General features: G+C 32.4%; 1 protein-coding gene across 3 annotated transcripts in view; it reads right to left on the minus strand.

The window, feature by feature from the left end:
• Positions 1–12549, minus strand: part of LOC114325955 (apoptotic chromatin condensation inducer in the nucleus) — a 95159-nt gene that overhangs the window by 7859 nt on the left and 74751 nt on the right. For all 3 annotated transcript variants that reach the window (XR_007697304.1, XM_050647274.1, XM_050647275.1), the window contains exon 7: positions 10996–11117. Coding sequence is in view for 2 of the 3 variants with exons in the window: in XM_050647274.1 (XP_050503231.1) it covers positions 10996–11117 (122 nt within the window). In the remaining variant the exon portion in view is untranslated. The remainder of the gene's footprint in view (positions 1–10995; positions 11118–12549) is intronic.

A 12549-nucleotide genomic window follows, 5' to 3' on the forward strand; every position in this document is an offset into this window, starting at 1 on the left:
CTACATAATACACATTTTTGAGATGAGGTTGTTAAGCAGCCTCTAAAAACAAAAATATACAGGGTGTTTAATTAAAATTAAAGATAATGGACTATGCTAGACTTGAGTGAATCACGCTGTATATTCAAATTTATGTTTAAATAGTCCATAGTTGAATTTAAAAGTTGACGTATCCTAGCGTTTTTATAATTTTCTAAAATAATGACACATGACACAAGCAATTTTATTCCATAAGTGGTTTCCATACATTATAATTTTAAATGATCACCCTGTATTATTCATAAAGACCATGAAATCAGATTGTTAAGCAGCTTTTAAAAATATAAAACTATACAGGGTGTTCCATTAAAAATAAAGCTTATGGACTAAGGTAGGCTTGCGTGAATCACCCTGTACATTTAAATTTATGTTTAAAAAGCACACATTTTGATATACCTATGAAAATCTACGAGTCTCAGCGTTTTTAAAATTGTTTCAAACAAGGACAGAAATAATTTTATTCCATAAGCGCCTTCTTATAAATATATACAGGGTGATTCAGAAAAAGGTAACACGATCTCTAGGATACGTGAAAAATTGAAAAATAATTGGGGTTTGCTTACTAATTCATTTTTGTAACGGCATGCTTTTTCACGATACAGGGCGTTGAAGAACAAAAAGTTTTACACATTTTTTTCACTATTTTTCCGAAACTACTGGCAACATCGTATATAATTCGTTATACAAACATTTTTACTAAGCAAAATAAAATGTTGAAATAATAAATATGTTATTTTATTTTAACCTTTTATTAAAAAAGATAAAATAGAAAAATACATGTGAAGAACAATAAAGGATGAAGCCAAAAATGTATGTAAGAATGGGGCCAAGTAGGGAAAAAAGAAATGTAAAATTAGTAATAAAAGATTATTATTGTAAGTTTTGGACATATTTTATGTCATGGAACATGAAATTACGATTAGCAGTGATAAGCAGACACATGAACTGAATAGAAGAATCGTTCTTGGGTGGCAGTATTTGGAAAACTGAGAGAAACTTTTAAAAGTGAGTTGTCCACATGCCTAAAGAGAAAGGTATTTGATTTGTGTGTCCTCCCAGTCTTGACGTACGGATCAGAAACACTTACCTTAACTAAAGCCTCGGCTACCAAACTAAGAGTAACGCAGAGAAGAATGGAGCGGTCAATGTTAGGAATAACTCTGCAAGACAAAATCAAAAACGGAGAAATCAGGAGAAGAACAAAGGTGACTGACGTCATCGAAAGGATAGCCAGGTTGAAGTGGAGATGGGCAGGACACATAGCCAGAATGACAGATGGGCGATGGACAAAAAGGTTATTGGAATGGAGGTTAAGAGAAGACAAGCGAAGCGTTGGTCGACCGCCTATAAGATGGATTGACGACGTAAGAAAGCTAAATAAAAACTGGATGAGAGCGGCGCAGGATAGACGTGGTTGGAAACGCGGGGAGGAGGCCTATGTTCAGCAGTGGACATGTGAGGCTGGATGATGATTGTAAGTTTTTATTATTACCTCAAATGAGATTAAAATAATAACAAAGTTCTTTTACCGAGTTTCCGGTACGTTTCGCAACCTAGCTTTCCATTTAGGTTCAAATGGTTACTTGGGTGTTACGTAACGTTTAGGTAGGGGGAGGGGGGTACATAAAAACGTTACGGTGCGTTACATGGGGGGAGGGGGGGTCAAAAATCTTCAAAAATTGCGTTACGTAATACTTGAACGCTCCCTTATGAAATAGTATAAAACGCAGTGATATGTACACGTGCGTCCGCAAAAACAGACACAATACGTAGGGGGTTTTTCCGCGATCAGCCATTGCTAACGAATATCAACTTATCTGAATAACGCGAGTGTAAGTTAGGGTGATTTGATAAGATTTTTTATAAACTTAATTACATGTAGTGTTGTCTGTATAACACTGTACACCCGGTATACAGTGACAATTTACCTGTCTAGCAACAATTTTATTACAGCGATATTGCTTAAGAATAAAACTACAACATATTAAAAAAATCACTTAAATCGGACAACAGGTTTAGGAAATACGAGACATCAAAAATGGCCCATTTTTAAGGTATTGCGTTAATTTCTTGGACTAGTGTATACAGGGTGTCCCCGAAAATAGTGCGTTCCTTTAAGGTATGGATATAATACACAATGTAGAACAAAAAAAGTCCTATAACATTTTTTTCTAAAGTTACCGTTTCCAAGAAAAAAAAATACATTGTTCGACATATAAGCGAACTTTTATTTTCATAAAATTAACTAATTTGGCATCACTGTACAAGAACTGTTTGTGATTTAGTTTATTGACACCACAAATGTAGGTCAGACAGGTATACCTGCAAAATAATACAACCCCATGTTTGAAAATCTAACATACAAGAATTTGTGTGTTTGTTTAGGATGAAGACAGGGTTTAATGTAAATACTTATGGCTAGCAGTGCTGCAACTATTTTTTAATTGTGATTGTCTATGTTTAGGTTTTTGTATACATAGTTGTCAGATTTCAATTTGCATATCAAAACGTATTTTGGTTTTTTAGCCATACGGTTGCATTTAGAAAAAAATGCTATAAGACTTTTTTGCTCTACATGGTGCCTTCTACCTATACCTTTAAGGAACGCACTATTTTCGGGGACACCCTGTATACCAAATATACTTCTCAAGAATTTTGTTCAAAGAGGAATTTAAATCCCAAACCACTTTATGTAACGGAAGGCATTAAACAAACATATTCTAAGTTTTGTCGTGGAAAGGTTCTAAGGCCTAAGGTGATGGAAACATGTATAAATCAGAAAATTATAAATTATATGAATAAAAAATATTATACAGTATTGGAAACCTTTTTTCGGAACATAGGAACTTTCAATGCAATAAGTTAGATTCTTGATTTGCAATTAACCAGTGTAAATTTCAAGATAACGTCGCGATGTTTCATATTTAATTCATTTGTTCGATTGCACTGAACTGAGGTGCCCCATCGGATTACATCGTTTATGTGTGATAGCCAGCGGTAAAGGGATTACAGTCTAACAAATGAATTAATTTGAAAACATCGCGACGTTATATTGAAATTTACACTGCTTAATTGCAAATCAGAGATCTCATTTCGGTGCAGTCGAACAAATGAATTAAATATGAAACATCGCGTCGTGTCTTGAAATTGACACTGGTTAATTGCAAATCAAGAATCTAACTTATTGCATTGAAAGTTCCTATGTTCCGAAAAAATATTTCCAGTACTGTATAATAAAAAACTTAAGTCTAATGGTTCGTTTTTATTGTATTCTTATTATTCAAGAACCCGGTCAATTTTGGAGCGCTGTAAAACCTAGATACATAGGTGGAAATTATTCGTTAAAAACTCTACAGGGTGTCCCATAATTAATTTGACATTAGCTAATGGGTGATAGAAGACATCAAAATACATATTAAGATTTAACCAAAATCGCTTAAATAAAATATGGCACCTTACTGAGTTACAGGGTGTTTTATTTAAAAATTTAAAAACTATTTTTGCTCACTATTTTAAAACTATTCGACGTATCCTCTTAGGTATTATACACCCTATAAAATTATGATAAATAAACGTTTCTGGCTACTACCAGTGGCGTACGACAGGGGACAGGGAATGGTTGATCCTTCCCAAATTCTACGCCACTGGCGGAATTGCCATTTTAGCGCAATTTTTCGATTCTCCAATACTCTTTATGTAAATAACGTACTCTTTACTCGTAACGATAAAGTCATTAGTTTTCGAGATATTTGAAGTTAAACAGCACAGATATTTTGATTAATGTATTGTGCCGCTTAATTTTAAACTTCAAATATCTCAAAAACTAATGATTTTATCATTAAGACTGAATAGTATATTATTCATTCTTAACGATAAATTCATTAGTTTTCGAAATATTTGAAATTAAAAATTAAGCGGCACAATACATTAATAACTGTGCCGTTACATGTTTAACTTCAAATATCTCAAAAACTAATGACTTTATCGTTACGAGTGAAGAGTACGTTATTTACATAGAGAGTAATGGAGAATCGAAAAATTTCGTTAAAATGGCAATTCCGCCAGTGGCGTAGAATTTGGGAAGGGTCAATCATTCGCTGTCACCTGTCGTACGCCACTGATAGTAGCCAGAAGCGTTTATTTATCATAATTTCATAGAGTGTATAATATAGTCGGTTCGCTAAACTCAAACACAACTGGCTAGTGATTTTAGTAAGTAATTTTGCCAATTTGGTAAAATTGGCAAAAAAAAAATAATTACTAAATAGTTAATAATTACTAAATTATTATTATTATTATTATTACATAGAAATAAGGGCTGGGGTCATGGAGACCCATAAGCCCATTTACAAGATAAATGAAATAGTACCTACATTACAAAAATTAGTTTCGCAAATAAACTATAGACTAATAGATTGTGCACAACACTAATCAGTTTACAAACAGATAACTGTCTAGTTGATTTTTGAAAACATTTATAGATGGAGAATTTATAATTTCCGTTGGGAGACTGTTCCATATACTAAAAATACGATTACACAGAAAATGTTGGCGCCTTATCGATGAAAAGGGTTCCTTCTTCAATTTCAAACTATGTCCACGTAGTCTGCCGTGATCATCTAAAATAAACAAGTTTTGCAAATCTCCATATCCATACTTTAAAATTCGAAAGGTGATAATTAAGTCACCACGGAGTCGACGAGCTTCAAAAGTTGGTAACCCTGCTAAAGAAAGTCTTTGTTGGTAATCTGGCCTTCTTCGTTTGAAAGATAGTCTGGTGGCCTTCTTTTGGATATTTTCGAGAAGAGTTCTATCGCGCACTAATTCTGGGCACCAAACCGTTCCACAGTACTCCAGTAGGGGTCGGACATAAGTTTTATACAAACGGATAGAACCCGAAAATGATATTTTTGTAAAAGTCTTACTAAGAAGGTATAACTTACTATTCGCTTTTTTAGTAACGTTTGAAATATGCTCCGACCAACTCAAATTTTCAGTAATTGTTACACCAAGGTCACTATATGATTCCACGGTATCCAGTAAATGCCCGTCTATCGAGTAAGACAAACGAGGGTTATTTTTTCCCAAATGTAAAACCACACACTTATCTCTATTTAGAGGTAACATCCAATCCGAACACCACTTGAAGATCGAATCTAAGTCACTTTGTAAGTCTTGCCCATTGAAAAGTGGGTCAGCAAATATTTTTGTATCGTCTGCGTAGAAAGCTTTCTTAGATTTGATATGAGATTCAAGATCACTGGCATACAACACAAATAGTAGTGGACCCAAAACAGATCCTTGTGGAACACCACTTAAAACCGGTTTTTTAGATGACAGCGACTTGCCAACTCTAACACAAAACTCCCGATTTGTTAAAAAATCATTAATCCACTCAAGAAGTTGTCCGCGAATGCCGAAATGTTCCAGTTTATACATCAATTTTCTTCTTGGTACTCGATCAAATGCTTTTGCAAAGTCTAAATATATTACGTCCACAGGTCGTTTTTTATCCAATGCTGCTGTCCATTCATTAACACACCACAGTAAATTAGTCATGGTTGATCTACTTTTCACAAAGCCATGTTGTTGTAGAGGAATAATATTTTCTCGAAGTAAAAATTCTGAAAGACACTCTGTGATTATTGATTCCATAACTTTACAAATAACAGGTGTAAGGCTTATTGGTCTGTAATTTATGGGGATCTAACTTATTTCCTTTTTTAAATATAGGTGTCACCGAAGCGCTTTTCCAAGTTGAAGGCAAAGAGTGTGCATTAAAAGATGAACGCATCATTAGTGATAGTGGAACAGAAAGGACATCTGAACATTTTTTCAAAAATAATGTAGAGATTTTATCGGGCCCTGGAGATGAGTTGTTTTTTAACTTGTCAATATGGCGCTGAATTATTTCAGGTGAAAAATCGATATAATCAATTTTGGGAATAACTCGTGGATTACTGATTATAGGAAACTGATTTTGAGACGGTTCAATAGCAAAAACTTTAGAAAATGTATCTGCGAGAATGTTAGCGACCTCATACGTATTCTGACAAATCGTTTCATTATTCTTTTTTAACAGTGGAATGGACACTTTAGAAGACATAGCAGACCTAACATATTTATACAGTTTTTTAGAGTCGCTGCAGCTTACAATAGATTCTTCATATGACATTCTGGCTTCATTAATATACTTTTTTAAAATTCCTGTGTAGTTTTTGTGAGTTTGCAAGTCACGTGTATCACCTGTACGTTTATATTTTCGCCATAACTTTCTTTTGTGTCTTATAAGTGATATCAATTCACCGTTAATCCATGGCTTAAGTTTGTTCCTATAGTAAGTTTTTTTTTGTAGTGTTGAGTCTTTTGTAGTTGTCAATGATGTTTATGAAATTATTCCAAACTTCTTCCGGATGTTCTAGACTTCCCAGTAATAACGGCCAATCAACATCACGCAATTGAAGAGAGAGGTTTTCAAAATTTGTTATTTCATGTATAACTGTATTTTCACTAAGATGATTATATTCCGTAATAAACTGTATGTTTGTCGTGATAACTACATGATCAGAATTGCCGACTGGAGTGCGAATCACCGGATCTGTAAGCAATTGGTCATCATTTGTAAAAATCAAATCTAACGTTGATGGCAAATTGTTTATTCTGAAACGAGTTGGATTGGTAATCAATTGGTGTAGATTAGAACTTTGAACAAAGTTTGTAAAAATGTTTCTCGCATTTGTTTGTTCATTGCTTATAATAGTCAAAGGCCAAGAGATATCGGCAAAATTGAAATCACCAAATAAGACAAGGTTTTCAAGGTTTGAAAGGTATTCCATTTTTTCAATCAGGATTCGGTCATCCTCTAGGACAGTACTACCTGGACGATATAGGCACGCCAAGTGAATAACAAGTGAATTAAGAGAAATTTTTAAACATAAAAGTTCAATGTTAGGTACAACAACATCCAGATGAGCAACAGAAAAAGTTTCAGAAATTTCTAATGACAGGTATATGCACACTCCTCCCCCTCTTCGATTCCTGCGATCAAATCTGTAAAGAGAGTATCCATCTATATTGTATAAATTGTCAGAATCTTTTTGTGTCAGCCAAGTCTCGGTGATTAGTATTATTTTAGGTTTTAAATCCTGAATATAACATAATAGTTCATTAAATTTAGAATGTAATGTCGCTAAATTGGTATAAAAGCAGAGCCAGTCGCAAAAGCAGGTTTTTTTAATATTATTGTCGAAAATTAGTAATTTTTGGTATACCACGTATGTATTTTATTGTTAAATTTTGCTCTCCGTTTTCTTTTCTAGTCTCTAACTCAGATCGCAATTCTTTTAAAACGTTAACTTGCATAGGTGTCTTATCGTCAACAATGGATAAATTTTTTGTTTTTGATTTTTCTAAGAGTTTCCTTTTATTTCGTAGAATTTGCTTAGCTTCATACTCATTATTCATTATCATTTTAATCATTCTAGGAAATCTATCACCAACTTTGCCTACTCTAAAGAAAGTAACCGGAGTAGCATTACATTCTACAGTCGATAAAATTTCCTGCAAAAATTTTTTGTCTTCATCTTTTTTAGTTTGAATATCACCTGTAGATTCTGGTACGCCTCTGACGATAACATTTTTGGCACGATTAATACGATCGACGGCTTCATTGGCGATATTTTCAGCAAATTGTGGTGACGAATGTTGGTCAGCGGATGATAATTTAATTTCTAGATCATTGAATTTCGTTGAAATTTCAGCGACCTTTTCATCTATTTGACTAATTTTTAATTGTAAATCATCATTATATTCCTTAAGAATGGATTTTAAATTGGAAAATGCTTCAATATTGCTTGAGCAGCCGTTACAAATAATTTTAATTCCTCGCACCTTACATCTGGTTATGCGATCGTCTTGGAGAAGCTCGGTACATGCTAGGTGAATTCCTCTTTTACAGGCATCACATTGTAGGGCCGAACGTTCACGTTCGTCTATCGCTTTCAAACAATTAGCGCAGGTTTGACTAGTTGGCATGGTGGGAGTGATAGATAATAATTAATGTAAATAATGTAAATATATCTGACCTTGCAATACGATGAATTTAATAACACACAGGCCTGGATGCACTTTTCTGGAGCCAAATTCACCAAACTGACTGGATAACACTTTAACTTATGTGCACTACTTTTAAAAATTTAATTTCAGATAGTTTACCACTGCTAATTCCAAAATTAAACGGACTATCAAAATAACGTTTGTACCTTTCAACAGATACTCCACTAATTTCACAGATACTCCACTATTATTTAAATAAATAGTTAGTAATTTTGACAATTTTGGCAAAATTGGCCAAAACCAAAAAAATTATTGACTAAAATCACTAACCAGTTGTGTCCGAGTTTAGCGAACCGACTATACCTACACTTTCTGCCAAGTATGAAAAGGATATGTCGAATAGTTTTAAAATAGTGAGCAAAAACAGTTTTTAAATTTTTAAACAAAACACCCTGTAACTCAGTAAGGAGCCATATTTCATTTAAGCGATTTTGGTTAAATCTTAATATTTTGATGTCTTCTATCACCCATTAGCTAATGTCCAATTAATTATGGGACACCCTGTATAAAATTTCTCTGATGTTATTTTATCGTAAAATGAATTTAAAAAATATATCGCTCAAAAGTTAGTTATTTTTGTTTATAACTTTTTTATTTTCCATTTTACTATTTTATAAAAGTAACAGAAATGAAGTTGTAGACAATTTAATTTGCTACAAATAATCTCATATTTTTTCTGTAGGGTTGTAGTGTAGTCACTGAAGGTGAATATGAGCTCCGATTTCGTTCAACCTTCATCGATTTGCATGAAAATTGGTGAGTGGTTTGAGGATATCTCAAGAAACAAAGGTGACATGGTGCAAACTTGCGCTTTTACCCTGCGGGTGGATGCCACCCCTTCTCGGGGTGAAAATTATTTTATTAAAAATAACCCCACAATTAGATAGGGGTACAAATTCTAAGCAAAATTTGTTATATAAAGTTATTAAAATAAATCAAAACTTTTCGAGTTATTAAAGATCAAAAATTTTTATTTTTCGTAAGAAAAATGCATGTTTTTAACCGATTTTTCATAGATAACTCAAAAACTATAAGTTTTTACAAAAAAGTTATTATTACCAAAATTGAAGCTAATAAAAAATTAAATAAACTCCTCACTAAAAAACCATTTAATATTAACTTAAAGTCAGTTATAGGTAATTTAATGCATATTTTTTTCGGCGAGTACCCAAATCTAAGTATTCAAGCTTAAATTACGGGAAAATTATGCATTTTATAACATAAACTTATTAAACATTTGTGAAAGTACTTAAAAATATCTATCAAATGAGGTACCGAACAAGTTAATAGCATTAAAATGTATGCTCCAAAAATTTTTCAAATTCTATATTATACAAATTTTTCCAAAAAATGTTATCTTTTTTTTAATAAGTCGGTTAATTTTAAGATATCGGGTTCCCTAAAAACGGTTTGAAAGGTAATTCCAAAGGCTACTAAATCGCGTTGAATTTAATCTTTTAAACCCCTTACTTTTTTAAAAATCAAAGATTAAATGACCACGGTTACATGGTTCTCGCAGCAAAATTTAAGCTTTAACCGTTTCTATCTCGGTTATTTTTCACCCTACAGAAATGATAAAAAAGGTATAATATTTTATATACAAAAAACTAAAATTTGGTTATTTACCATTTTTTACGTATATGGATTATTTTTATAGTTATTATCAAAAGAAAATGAAAATGAAGATAATTTTAAAAATTCTGATTTTTTTAAATTACACCTTTTTTTTAAATATGCATTCTAAACCGGTGAAAATTGTTAAAATCATTACTTATACTAATACAAAGAAATTTTTGTAAGGATTACTATACATTTTAATTTTTGTGGAAATGGCGTATGTTTTATTTTTCACTTTTTCCTAAAAAATCGAAAGGTTTCTCTTAGTTTCATCATAACTTGCTTAATTTTGATGCTATTAACTTCTTCTGGAGCTCATTTGTTGGGTATTCTGAAGTACTTTGATAAGTGTTCAGCAGGTATATTTTATAAAATGCATCGTTTTCCCGTTATTTAAGCTTGAATACTTACGATTTGAGTACTCATCGAAAAAAATATACATTCAATTACCCATAACTCACTTTGAATTAACATTAGTTTAGTACTTTGAGTGAACAGTGTATTCAATTTTTTATTGTCTTCAATTTTGGTAAGAATAAGTTTTTTGTAAAAGTTTATAGTTTTTTCATACATACATTTCTTTTACGAAAAAATAAAATCTTTGATCTTTAATAACTCAAAAAGTATTGATTTAGGTTAATAACTTTAAATAACAAATTTTACTTAGAATTTGTCCCTCTATCGATTTATGGTATTCTTTTTAATAAAATAATTTTCACCCCAGAAAAGGGGTGGAATCCACCCCCTGGGTAAAAGCGGAAGTTTTCATAATGTCACCTTTGTTCCTTGAGGTATCCTCTAACTGCTCACCAATTTTCATGAAAATCGATGAAGATTCAACGAAATCGGAGGTGAAAACCTTCAGTGACTGCACAAGATGGAAGGGAGGGGACAAGGTTGGTGAACCCACAAACTTGAACTTAAGCTTATACTAACCCCTCTTACACATAAAAAAATAAAATTGCGTCCTCTGAAACCCAATGCAAATATAACTTTTAAATGGACTACATATACATTTTACGAAATATTATACTACGTAGAACGAAGTAAACACTTCTGTTGTATGTAGGTATATAAATTTATTAAAAAAAAAAAAATTTTTAATAAATTTTTATACCTACATACAACAGAAGTGTTTACTTCATTCTACGTTGTCTTAACAAAGGTATACAGCCAACTACAGGGTTTACCCTTTTAAAATTTTAAATATTATACTGTATTTACCTCTTGTGGAGAAAGGGGTTGCCAGTATATGCTCGGTGTAGTCTTAGTTTTCAAAAATAGGTCATCCATTAATTTTTGTGGTACCGGTTCTTCCGGTTTCTTGTGCTTCTTTCTGTTGTCAACTACAAAATATACAAGTTAGTAATAAATGGTTGATTCGTTTTTTGAATTTTCGACTTAAAATAAACTTATTAAAAAGTTGTATGCTGTATAATCCAAGCCTTTTGCCACAGCGTATGCTATCAAACGTAGGAAATCGAGGAAGCGAACATATTATAGGCTATTTAATATAGGATTGAGATATGATGAAGTTATGAATATTTAAAATGATACAGTACTTGCTACATTACTTACCGCCGAGAGACGATAACACAACCGATACGACAACAGAAAGACAGCTGGTAATTTGCTCGAAAACTTTAAGAAGTAATATACTGAATGTACAGGGTGTTTCTAAATTCATGCGACAAACTTCAGGAGGTGATTGCTCGTATGAAATTAATATGGGTTCTTCCTATAACAAAATTTCCTCAGCCCAACCCTTAAGGGTGATATCACCCATAAAAGGTGGTAACTAAAATTGAGTTTTTATTTTTTTTTTTAATTTCAGTAAAGCTAGAAACTTAAAATTCTGTAATTTTCGTGCACTCGCAAAGGACTAACCACGTGTAATTTTTCAATATTCCTGTTACATTATACGGGGGTGAAATTAGCAACCCTTACTTTATTTCATATCAAAACTTTTTTTTTCGAGACGAAGTTGTATGAAATAAAATTTAACTTAAAATCCTTGTTTTATTTAAAACTTTTTTTTACTCTTAAATTTTTTTCCCAAAACCAATAGCTGCAGAGAAAAAAAAATAAACATCATAATTTATAATTTTTTTAATAAATTGAGTGGAAAACAGTAAAGATGTAAAATGTGATACGATTCATAATAAATGCTGGAAATGACCACCTCTACCTTAATGTTTTTAATTACAAAGTTTTAGAATAGTAGGCTGCTGTCACTTCGACATTTACCGTGTTTACTTAATGTTTATTCAAATTTTAGTAGACTGATGTCAAACACTGTTGTTGGTAGTTACGAATCGAAGTTTACTTGTAAGTTTGTAGGTTGTTATTTTTGCATTATCTGTGTATTGTTTATTTTATAACATGTATACAAACGCTGAAATGGCCGACATGCATTTTGTGTATGGTATGGCAAATGGTAATTGTCGACAAGCTAGACGTCTTTATGCTGAAAAATATCCGCAACGAATAACGCCTCATCATTCCGTATTTGCACGTATTCACAACCGCTTATCCGAAACTGGAATGTTAAAAAGAAATTCAAACAGTACTGGTCGTTTCCGGACAGTTAGAAATGTAATGGTAGAACAAGCATTTTTAGATGAAATTGATGTACACCCGGAAACAAGCACTAGAATAATTGCCAACACCTTAAATATCAGCCATTCATCTGTGTGGCGAGTTTTAAAAGAGCAGCAGTTATATCCTTACCACATCCAACGGGTTCAAGCTCTTTTACCTAGAGATTTTCCTCAACGA

The sequence above is a fragment of the Diabrotica virgifera genome, chromosome 3 (genome assembly GCF_917563875.1).
Source record: "Diabrotica virgifera virgifera chromosome 3, PGI_DIABVI_V3a".
Taxonomy (NCBI): domain Eukaryota; kingdom Metazoa; phylum Arthropoda; class Insecta; order Coleoptera; family Chrysomelidae; genus Diabrotica; species Diabrotica virgifera.